Source organism: Cynocephalus volans, chromosome 2 (genome assembly GCF_027409185.1).
Source record: "Cynocephalus volans isolate mCynVol1 chromosome 2, mCynVol1.pri, whole genome shotgun sequence".
NCBI lineage: Eukaryota > Metazoa > Chordata > Mammalia > Dermoptera > Cynocephalidae > Cynocephalus > Cynocephalus volans.
Window position 1 is genome coordinate 112,073,573 of NC_084461.1, and position 12,119 is coordinate 112,085,691.

At 39.0% G+C, this 12,119-nt stretch overlaps 1 protein-coding gene across 1 annotated transcript in view; it reads left to right on the plus strand.

The window, feature by feature from the left end:
- The window catches only part of MEGF10 (multiple EGF like domains 10), a 106,237-nt gene extending 94,432 nt beyond the window's left edge, over positions 1-11,805 (plus strand). Inside the window, exons 18-24 of the mRNA XM_063088199.1 lie at positions 725-853; positions 3,029-3,265; positions 4,345-4,472; positions 5,797-5,920; positions 8,529-8,573; positions 9,410-9,616; positions 10,872-11,805. Of these exons, the coding sequence (XP_062944269.1) occupies positions 725-853; positions 3,029-3,265; positions 4,345-4,472; positions 5,797-5,920; positions 8,529-8,573; positions 9,410-9,616; positions 10,872-11,056 (1,055 nt within the window). The 3' untranslated portion in view covers positions 11,057-11,805. The remainder of the gene's footprint in view (positions 1-724; positions 854-3,028; positions 3,266-4,344; positions 4,473-5,796; positions 5,921-8,528; positions 8,574-9,409; positions 9,617-10,871) is intronic.
- The last annotated feature ends 314 nt before the right edge of the window (positions 11,806-12,119 follow it).

Below are 12,119 nucleotides of genomic sequence, written 5' to 3' on the forward strand. Positions count from 1 at the left end.
CATTGCCCCCTGCTGCTCACTTTACAAAAAACATCAGTGTTTTGTCCTGAAGATTTTTAGATTTAGAATGCCTATGCTATTTTTTGAAATTCATACCCAAATCTTATTAAGACTGCATCATAAGAATCTTACTATTTTAGTTTCTGAGACTTCAACCTGCAAATCCAAAGGTTAAACAATTCTGCGGCAAATGAAGTTCTTACCTAGAAAATAAACAAAACTTGCCCTCTCCCTCTTTTCGTACCCACAGCTAATCCAAGTGAAAATGTTTGTTTAGGAGGATCCCTGAGCCTAGAGTAAAGTATATATGTCCTCAAGGAAGCATCTCTAGTACATAACTTTCAGTCTTGTTTCCTTCCACCCCACAATTTTGCTCAGTGGAGTCATCTCAAATTGCCCTTAGTGATTATCTTCATCTGTTCCATGGGGGTTCCACAGACTCCCTATTGACTTATCAGAGTGGTGGGTATATAGCAGCTGAAAGTGTCAGGAGTTGCAGTGTTGAGCAGCTTAGTCTCTGGCCCTGTGCATCCTGGACTGTGAGTCCCACCATGATTCAGGCAATGCTGTCCAGCTCTGGGACACCCTTGGTGGTACAAGTCTGCCTGAATAGGAGTCCCCTAAAAGGCCTCACCTCCAGATGTGCAGGGGCGTACAGTAAGAGACAACCTTGTCCAAATTCCCAAGGCTGGGAAGCTGCATTTGACTTTATCTCTTTCTCCAGAGTGCCCCGCAGGAACATATGGCTATGGCTGCCGCCAGATATGTGACTGTCTGAACAACTCCACCTGCGACCACATCACTGGGACCTGTTACTGTAGCCCAGGATGGAAGGGGGCACGATGTGATCAAGGTAAATACACTAGTAAATACTAACTACTACCTCTTGTTGTGTGACCACCATGTACCAGCCAACGGTAAGTATTTTTACTTATACTATCTACTGCAATCTTCTTCACAGCTCTGCAACCACAGCTGGTTACTTATTTAGTTACCAGATGGATGCCTTATTGTTGCTGTCCTACAGATAAAGACACAAAAGCTTAGGGAATTTGAATAATTTTCCCAAGGTCACATAGCCAATATACAGAATATGTTACAGCTTTGATGCCAGGTTTTTCTTACTCCAAAGCTCATGAATTTTCTACTGAGCCTATGAGTTTTCAGCTTTATCGAAGTATAGTTAACATACAAAAAACACATATATTTAAAGTATAAAATCTGAAATATGTACACACTCATGAAACCATCACCATAACACAGACAGTATCTATCACCCTGTAAGTGTCCTCATGCTCCTCCCTGCCACTGTTACCCCTTAGGCTTCAGGCAATCACTGATCTACTTTTGGTCAGTGTACATTAGTTTGCATTTTCTAGAATTTTATATACATGGAATCATGCTGTACTCTTTTTTTTTTTTTTTTTGGTCTGGTTTTGTTCACTCAGTATAATTATTTTGAAATTGAACCATGTCGTTGTATATATCAATAGTTCATTTCTTTTAATTGCTGAGTAGTATTCCATTGCATGGATCTACCATAGTTTGTTTACCCATTCATGTATTGTTTCTAGTTTGGGCCTGTTATTACAGGTAAAGCTACTATGAACAGTAATGCATCTCTGTATGTACATGTGCTTTCATTTCTCTTGAGTATATATCTAGGAGTAGAATGATTGGGTCACATGGTAGGCATTTTTTAGCTTTTTAAGAATCTTGTGCTTATGGTTTTTAATTAGGGTGAGTGTCATGATCACCTGGGCCTATTTGTCATATACATAGTCCCACTTGGGCAATTCTGATTCTGGGGTGGTGGGGCCTTTGAGAAAGTGCTTCTGATGGTTTGGAAGCATGTGCTCCAGAGAGCCTCCTCTCTACTGCATGCAGTGCTCTCCGCTAGACAATGAATAGATGGGCTATAAAAGGTTCTAGGAAATTCAGAATGTTGTGGGTGGTGTCATCATAAACTGCAGATCATGTTTTAACAGCATTTAACTTCTTTTGTAAAATAACTTTTACATGCTCATGATTTACATACAAGTGTCATAACAATAGGATATTGTATTTCATGATCACATCACTATCACAAATACATTTCAATCTCACTACACCGGCCTTGGTGTCCTGTGTTTCAGGGAAGACTGTTTTATAAGAAGGTCATTTAGCATTTAGAATCACAGAATCATAGGAATATTTATTTGAGCTGGAAGCAGCTACATGGGGGCCAGTTTCCTCATTCACAGTTGATGAAACTGCAGCCTAAAAGCTTAGGGGAAAGTTCATATTATCTGGGTCAATTTATTTAGATGTCAGATTTCTTGACTCTCAGTCCATACCTTTCGAGTCCTCACCTGATGGATCACAGGAAGAACTATGAAAAGCTGAATTTTGAGTTTGAATAAGGTTTTAGGGTGATGTTATTAGGCGTTATCAGGGCAAATCTTTTTGTCATGGAAAATAACTTTGCACAGAACAATAGCTTCTGAGCGAGGTAAAAGACCTTTTGAAATTAGATAAGGCAGTTCCAGTTCTTGGATTAGATTTATATTGGAGTTACACTTGCTTGGAAGGAAAATTACTCTTAAAAATGGTAAGTATAGACATAAGATTAAAGTAGGCTGTTGGGACATTTAGGATTTAACCCTGCATAAGCTCAATACTGGATAATAAATAAAGAAAAATAAAAATTAGATTAATTATTACCCCAAATTAATCACCAGTCTAAGTGTTTAATATAAAATATATGAGAAGCTCCCAAACCCAACTGTTGAATCTTTGGGTTCAGGAAATTCTGTCTCTTTTTGAGGCTTAGAACAGCCTTTCTCTGGGCACAGACAAGCCAATAACATCTGAAAATGAGGAATGTTTGTTTTTCCTTCCTGCTCTGTTTCTAGAAGTCTCCAAATTAACATTTCATGAACTGAAGATATCCAGGCATTAGCACAAGGGGAGATTTTTGTAAACAGAGATCAGACATTTTTACAGCATATTGTCATCCTTACTCAAGTCTTTTTTCTCCTTTTCCTAGCTGGTGTTATAATAGTTGGAAATCTGAACAGCTTAAGCCGAACCAGTACTGCTCTCCCTGCCGATTCCTACCAGGTCGGGGCCATTGCAGGCATCATCATTCTTGTCCTGGTTGTCCTCTTCCTACTGGTCTTGTTCATTATTTATAGACACAAGCAGAAGGGGAAGGAATCAAGCATGCCTGCAGTTACCTACACCCCTGCTGTGAGGGTCATCAATGCGGATTATACCATTTCAGGTAAGGCTGCTGTTGTGAGAGGCATTTTACTTCTTAGGAAGTTAGGTTTCATCCTGGTTCTTTGAAACCAGATGTTTGGCTGTGCAGTCCATTGTTTCTGTCAGTTCTTCTTGAGGGAATTGTATGTTTGGAAAAGCTATAGATTGTTAGAGATGTGTTTTATATCTCAACAGTAGTAAAATCATCACTGGGTTGCTTTCTATGAGGGTTTTTTTCATTTGGGCTCATTGTGTGGTTTCTTCAGATTTAGGGCATTTCAATCCAGAAGAAGCTTTGCTGGGCACCTAGTTCCAAGTTTTTGTCCTATGTAGAGGGTCAGGGAGGGAAGGAGGAGGTGATTGTAAGTTTACCAAGTTCATGGAGCAGATCAAAGAGGTAGACCAGAGGATCTGTTTCTGGCATTGGGTGCTTTCTGTGGTTCCTTCCAGCCTCTGCCTGGGCCCACACAAATCATTGATTGAAGAGAACCAAGTTGTATAAGGAACAGATTTTTGGTATGAATAAGAACCAAGGCAATCCTTTAAGAGAGCTCTTTTGAATCTTCCTTTCTGTCAAAAGTCCCCATAAAAATAAATAAAACTTATAAACATCAGTCATCAAAAGAAGTAACCACTTAAACTGAGGAGCTTGAAAACTTAAAATCTTTATTAATTTGGGGGTAATTACTGAAGGATTTCAGGTTGGTCGAATACCTCTGTATTTGGTTCTGGGGAATATGTAAAGTAGCTGATTTACATAGTGCATTTTCGGTGCAGAATTATTGTGTTAAGAACTCAAGTGTTTAAAAAAAAGAGGAAATTTGCTGCAGAAGTAGCTTCAGATGATGCCTTCCCAGCTTGTACAAGCTCTAAAGTGAAGAGCAGTTGTCTGTGGATACTTTTATACTTTTCCAAGGAGGCAGGTGGGAAGGCAGATGCCTCCTGCTTCTAGAAGCTCTGCTGAGCAGACTGGGCAGGAGGGATTCTGCCCAGCCTGTGATATGGATACAGTCCAAATATTTGTTCTGTTATTTTGTTCCCTTTTCCCTGTGCAGATTGAGGGGAGCCTTTCATCTTAACCATTTCCTTCTCTTCCTGCAGAAACCCTCCCTCACAGCAGTGGTGCAAATGCTAACAGCCATTACTTCACCAATCCCAGTTACCACACACTCACCCAGTGTGCCACATCCCCTCACATCAACAACAGGGACAGGATGCCCATCGCCAAGGTGAGAGGAAACAGCTCACATCTTTGAAGGTGGTCAGGGAGAGAGGACAGAGAGCAACAAGCATTTATTGAGGGCTGCTGTTTGCCGGGTGCTGTTCTAGGTACTTTACATATGTTATCTAACTTATCTGTCTAAGCAGTCCTCTGCGTATGTCATAGGATCTCAAGTTCACTGACAAAAACCTGAGTAACGGGGAGTGTCACTTCCAAGCATAGCTGCCCAGATAGTGCATGAGGTCCCCTTGTCTCTACAGTCTATACTGTTTCAATTAAACCTCCCTGGAAAAATGTTTCTAATGTCACATGAGATTTTAAAATACTGGCTCATAATGATATTAATGAAAACATAAAGACCTATAGCAGAATCAACCCCAGGAAAAATTTCCAAGTTTGCTTTTTTTGAGCCCCTGTCTTCTGTAAGTTTTCTTGGCCACTGTGCTTTAGTAACAGCAACACTAATATGCATTTATTTGGGTTGAACCACATGAAATTGTTATTTTTGTAGGTCAAAAATGGCCAAATAGCAACAACTTAATACTATGTACCAAACATTTCTAATCACTTTACAAATATAAATTCACTTAATCTTTTCACCAGTCCTATGCATCAGGAGTGATTAGTATCCCCATTTTACAGATGAGGAAACCGATGCACAGAGAGGTTGGAGACCCTGAGCTACTCCTCTAGGTCTTTCCACAGTGCTCTGAAATCCAAATTATGTTTCCAATCTCATTGTCTAATTCCAGTTCTCTATTAGAAAAAAAACAAGCTAATTAAATTAGTTCAGTTGTAATTAAATTAATGAATCTATATTTTAATTACAGTGCCTTGTAGTTAAATAGCACTTCACACTCCCCAGAGACTTTCATATTCATCATCCCATTTGTTCTCATACAAATTCAGGGAGGGCGGCAAAGCAGATCATCTTATCCTCATGTTTATGCCTAGGAAAACTGCTGAGAGTCACTTGTGACTCATGCACGATCATACAGTTTTTGATGGGAGAGCTTAGAATTCATTTTTTTCCAGTTCAAAGTTCCATGTATATAAATCCAAGTGCGTTCTAATCTGCACAGGGTGACAGAGGTGAACTTGAGGTAGCAGAGGGAATAGCTAGGGATGAGTGACATATACTCCTGCTGCCCTCCTTGTCCCAGCAGGGCAGACGTGGTCACCTCGGCCCCCCGCCCCCCACCCCAGCTCAGCCTCATTTGAGGACCAGCCCTTGATGTGTGCCGTGGGCTGGCTTTTCCTCAGATCAGGACCACTGTGCTGTGCATATTGTATTCTCTTTTTAAATCTCTTGTTGTACATATTTTTTATAGTCAAAAAACAATCAGCTGTTTGTGAATCTTAAAAATGTGAATCCTGGGAAGAGAGGCCCAGTGGTAGACTGCACAGGGACGCTGCCAGCAGACTGGAAACACGGTGGCTACCTCAACGAGCTTGGTGAGTGCTCCCAGCTCCCCGTCAGCAAGCACCTGTGCCAAAGTGATCTCCTGAAAGCATGCATCAAACACCAAACTAGCAGATTTGTACATGACACCTACATAGAGCTTACTACTGTCCTAAGTGCTTTGCTTACCGAACAAACATTTTTTGAATTCCTGCTATGTGCCAGGAATTGATAGAAAGAGACATTTAACAAGACACTCTATAGTTTGGAAAAGGCCAAAGGAATTTGGCAAAGATAGGCAGCTCTTTGGTAAGGTTGTTCTCAGAGCCCACAGGCTCTGCTCCATCTTCATGGGATCTCTTTACAAAGTCCAGGAGTCCCCAAGACCATCCTCACTTCTGACACCAACTGCAAGTTCAAGGGTCACCAAGACCACCCTTAGGATCAATTATTTGCTAGAAGAACTCACAGAATTCATTGAGCAGTTACACTCATGGTTATTACAGCATAAGCATACAGATTAAACAGTTTATTACAGCAAAAGGATACAGATTAAAATCAGCCAAGGAGAGAGACATATGGGGCAGATTCAGGAACGTTCAAAGCATGACACTTCCAGTTGTCCTTCCCCAGTGGTGTCAAAGACAGTGCTAACTTTTCCTGACCATAGTGTGTGACCACCCACACAGAATATTGCCAAGGAGGGAAGCTCACTCAGCCTTGGTATCCAGAGTTTGGGGTGAGCTTGGTCACATAGACATGATTGGCTGCCCATGTGGCTGATCTTTAGTTTCCACCCCTCCAGAGGTTGAGCTGATACCACATGACCCAAACCCCCCACCATAAATCACTTTGTTAGACTATCTAATATGGCTCTAGGCCCCCAGGTAAACAAAAACACTCTTATCAGGCAGGACATTCCAGGGGCTTAGAGATCACCTCCCAGGAGCTGAGGGCAAAGGCCAGACCTCTCTTTGGTAAGGTTAATTCTTTACTATACACCCTTTTATCCTGTCTCCCTATATAACCCTATGTCTTTCCCACCAGCTGGGAACTTGGCTAGACTCCTCACCACCCAGACCCAAGAGAGAGTGCCTGGGAGAGGAAACCATTCACACTTCCTGTTCCAGGATGGTTGATATTAGACACACCCTGTCCTGATGGGAAGACTTTCCTCTTTCTCCACGGCAGTGCAGCCTTAGTCAGCGGCCCCCATAGGACAGTGCCATCAGAACTTGAGTTTAACATTACTCTAGGAGATTCGTGCACAATGCCAGGGGTATCATCTCCTTAACATTCTCAAACACATTCGAAATGTTCATCACAAGTCATTACTTTACTGTCTGCTTTTAACCTAAGTCCAAACATTCCTTTAAAAGATCATTGAAATTGCCTTGGAATGCTTACAGACAGACTGAAGCTGAGGGTAGTATGACACATGAAGTGTTACAGAGCACCATTCATTTATATGGTGCTTCAAAGTTGACAAAGCCTTTTCATAGGCTCTATTTCACCTAAGAGTGACAACAACCCTGGAAGGCTGGAAGACACGTTTTGTTTTCCCCATTTTACAGATGAGGAAATTGACATTTAGAGAGTTGAAAATCTTGCCCCAAATCATATGGCTAAGAAATGACGAAATCTAAGTTCTTCGTGACCTAATCTGTTGTTTTTTTCCTTCTTTGTCATATCACAGCTCATATAGAATCCTTGATTCCTATGCACTATTAATGCAATTTAGCATTTATACATCAGGTGGTATAAAATGGGCTCAGTAATGTCCTCTTATTTTCTTGGTAATATTATTAATATTAATTGTAATATTATTAAATAGTATTATTAATAATATTAATATTAATTATAATATTATTAAATATTATTAACATCTGTGATTAAATGCTTATATTTTATACAAGATGCTTGTGACCTGATTGATTTCAACATGGTTGCATGTTTTCACTGCCTACATGCTTAATTTTTCCCAGTGTGAGCAGAAACACGCCTGTTCTCTCTACCTCCCCACTCCCCCAAAATAAGGCCAGACATTTTAAAACAAGAAAGCCATTTATTTTGTCTACCTAGGCTCATACACAATTAGGCCCAATACCTGGAAAAGTCAAATTGTTAAAATAAAAGCTGAATAAAGATGGGTAAGATGTAGTATCAGCCTATAAAGTGTTAGTCAACCGTATTTGAAACTTCTAGTCTAAAAAAAACCCTGCTTATGGTGGCGGCAATAATATAAGTGAAGTGGTTTTTGGTAAAACAATTTGAAAACTATCAGAGCCTTGAAAGATCTGCACATAGAAGTGAATTCTTAGATCTGGACTTGGCTGTGTTCTGTCTTTCCACTGTGCAATCTTGAATCAAGTATACTGATTCATTTCTGTGCCTCAGTTTCTATCCTCTATTGCTCAGCCTTTCCCAAAGTCACTGTAAACGAGCAGGTGAAGAATCATCAGATGTGTGTGTGTGTTTAGTTCTAAGCACTGGGGACATCTGGCACAACTGATTTGGTGGAAAGGCTTGAAAAGCAGCAGCCTTGGTTATTTGCTGCAGTGGGGAGCAATGAGGAGATCCTCATCCAGGACCAGAGAATATTAGATGGGTTTTCTGTGCCTTTCAGTTCTCATTGGGTGTTTTTTTCTTTCTTTATCGCAGGTGCTTTTGGACTTGACAGAAGCTATATGGGAAAATCCTTAAAAGGTATAATATGAATTTGAGGAAGAAATACATATATCAGAATTACAATTAAAAAAAAAATTATTTCCAAAACAAATAATTTTTTAAACAAACTAAAGGGGCAGTGTAGAAAAAAAATGTAGAATTGTTTGTGGGGTAAATTCCTACACCAAACGCGCAAATATGTCTCTCTCCAGGATCAAGAGAGTGAACTTAGGTGGGTCTTGTTAGAGCATAGGTCTTGGGGAACAAAGGTTTCAGTTTGCTAAGGAAACGCTCATATTTCCTTGGAAAGAAATGACTTATAGGGAGAGAGAAATGCATAAAAGGAAATAGTGGGGAAAATATGAAGAGATCAACAAGGTTACATGTTGACTGAGGTCTGCTGTTCAGGATGAGGTTGAGGGATAAGGTGCTCAGTGCAGAAGTTTTACAAGGAATCCTCACAGCACAAATGCCTTTCTCATCACCATAATAGAACCCTCTTGCGCTCCTGGGGTCAACAGCTGGTTTCTTGATTGAAGCTTTGAAGCATTTAAAAGCTCCAATTAGTAAATTTCCTATTAGTAACATAGGATGGAATTAATTATATTTAAATGCAATCATCAAAATGAAATCAGATACATGATATTTACGTTGGCATGCAGCTCAGAAAGGAGTTAAAATTACTTTATAGATGGTAATTTTATAGCAAATTCTCTCCCAAATAAATGGAAAATACATAGTATTATTTTCAGTATATATAATTATAGAAACCTCACAATAATAAAAAGAAATAAACTGTCCAAGTAATTTATCACCAAGAAATGATGTTGCCCGTGAAACAGTATGTGCTTTTTTCCTCCCATCTCTCTTCACAGACCTGACAAAGAATTCTGAGTATAATTCAAGCAACTGCTCCCTAAGCAGTTCTGAAAACCCATATGCTACTATTAAAGACCCACCTGTACTTAGCCCTAAAAACTCAGAGTGTGGCTACGTGGAGATGAAGTCACCAGCACGAAGAGATTCCCCATATGCAGAGATCAATAACTCAGCTTCAGCCAACAAGAATGTCTATGAAGTCGGTGAGTTTTCCCAGTCATAGAAAGAACTTAATGCATAAGATTTTTTTTTTTTTTTGAAAGAACTTTAAATTATTTTGGAATATAATAGTTGTAGTTCATATAGATCTTACTGAAAATGATGGCACATGTTTTAGATGTAACCTGTGATTATAGTTATACTAACTGGTGTCAAGTGAATTTTTCAGGGAGAATACCATTTAGAAAATTTAAAGTGAGTTAAATTCCTCCACCTGGTCATCCATCTTTTGTTTTGTAACCATGGTGAATATTTTAGCACACATGTGGAATAGTGTATGTATAGTATTAGCTAATAACTGAGTTAGCCAAAACAAATGTTTCAAGTAGATTTAACAGGTGGTTCCATTTCCTGGTTGTATTCATTATACTAATATAATGCTTTTAGCAGGATTGGAACATTTTACTTTGATGTGAATCTGATACAAATTAATAATAATTCAATTAAAAATTAGAGTTATTTTGATTGCCCTTTGCAAATACCATTTGGGGAAAGATAAAACATACCAGAGCCACCACTGGCTAGACAGCAGGGCTATATATTTTAATTTTTCTGTCTCTCTTTCTTTCTCTATCTCTCTTAATATTTATTACTGTAACTTAAAAAATTGTCTACTATTTGTAAATGAAGTGAATACTAGTATTTCATTTTATGCCAGACATGTCTCTGAAAAAAATATATAAAACGGTTTATTTTTAAAGTACTACTATAGCTTTTTAAATGGAAGCCATAGTGAACTAAATTTATTTTTGAAAAGTCAGTAACAATTCCTCCTTAAACTGTCCTGTAAGCCCGCCGCAGTAAGATTTGAACTCAGACATATAGAGCGTATGTCTTGAGTCCTAAGTTTGCAAACTTGTTGAGTGTTTTCATGAATTGAGTTCACCTTTAAGGACCTCAGTCTTCTCACCTGTAGAGTAAGAGGTTGGGACTAGATTATGCTCAAGGTGTTTTTCAGACAGTAATTCATATCTAGGGTTTCTGTATATTCCTTTCATATCTTCATCCCAACACACGGTCATCCTTTTGTTCTGAACACCATTTGTGTGTGTCAGTTGGTCCAACAACCACAGTCATCACCTTTATGTGATTATAAAAGAATCATGTTTTTAAAACTAATATTTCCTTATATTTTTACAAAAGTTCCTCCTGTGTGTTTGATATTTGCAAGAAATGCCATATTCTTTTTTTTATAAACTATCCATTGCTGATAAATTGATGTATCCCTGGTTATCACAGAACCTACAGTGAGTGTTGTCCAAGGAATATTCAGCAATAATGGGCATCTCACCCAGGATCCATACGACCTCCCAAAGAACAGTCACATCCCTTGCCATTACGACCTGCTGCCTGTCCGAGACAGTTCGTCGTCCCCCAAGCGAGAGGACGGGGGCAGCAGCAGCAGCAGCAGCAGCAGTGAATGACACCAAAGGAACACTGGGTAGCCACTGGAACCTTCCCAAAACTGCACTTCAGTTCTTCTCCATCCTCAAGTTTGCCTCCTTGTCTGAATGTTATCAACATGGTAGGCAATTGTTGGACATGAATCAGAAACTCAAAGCTGAGGCTGACACTGACTGTAGGTGCTTTCATACAGGTGGCTTGGAAGGAGATAGCAACATGATTTCCCATTGCTGTTAGTTTTAAAACTGCATCCGTGAAGCATGACTTATTGTGAAATCATGGCTAAAAAGCGTGAATTTGTAGAACTCCTTCAGGACATGAGTTGCACTGGACATTGGTATCATGGCTCGAAAAGTTAGAATTTAAATATTTTCTTTCTCATTTACATCATAGAGCTGTACCTAGGATTGTGCAGTTTACCATGACATTTACTTCATAAAAGTACTAAACATGTAGAAGGGGAATATTATTGAGTCCTTATTGCTTAATTTTTTTCAGCTGGACTCAGAATCGTAGTGATACTATGAATGCAGGCAGAAACACTCTTTCAGGTGGTATGACTGGATAGACTTTGAATAAACTCTAGAAGTGGGTAGCAAATTTAAATATGAAAACTTTAGCTTTTTTAGAATGAGGAAATGTACAATTAGAATTATTTTAGAAGTAGTAGGAATATCGCAGAAATCAGTACACAAATGTGCCAGGCAGAGGTGGTTTCACTCCCTGTTTGACCCTTGGCCCACTTTAGATTCATGACATTGTGATCACTGTCCCCATCATACACATTCACCACTTGAGATTCATAACATATCTATAATTATTTCATAAATATAGAAATGAAATAATTTTATTTTTGACAGACTGGATTGAATGAGTGTGTAATGATTGGTAAAGTAAATTTTAGGTGTAAGAAGACGCTTAAATTTTGTAAACCATTAGTATTACGTGCTGTAATATAGAATTAGCAGGAAGTTTTGATTAATTTTTTCCTAGAAATGACCGAAATATTTTTGTGCATATTTGGGAAAAGGGCACTTTTCTTTTATTAATTGTTGATTTACAGAAACTGTGCTTAAGCTGGTC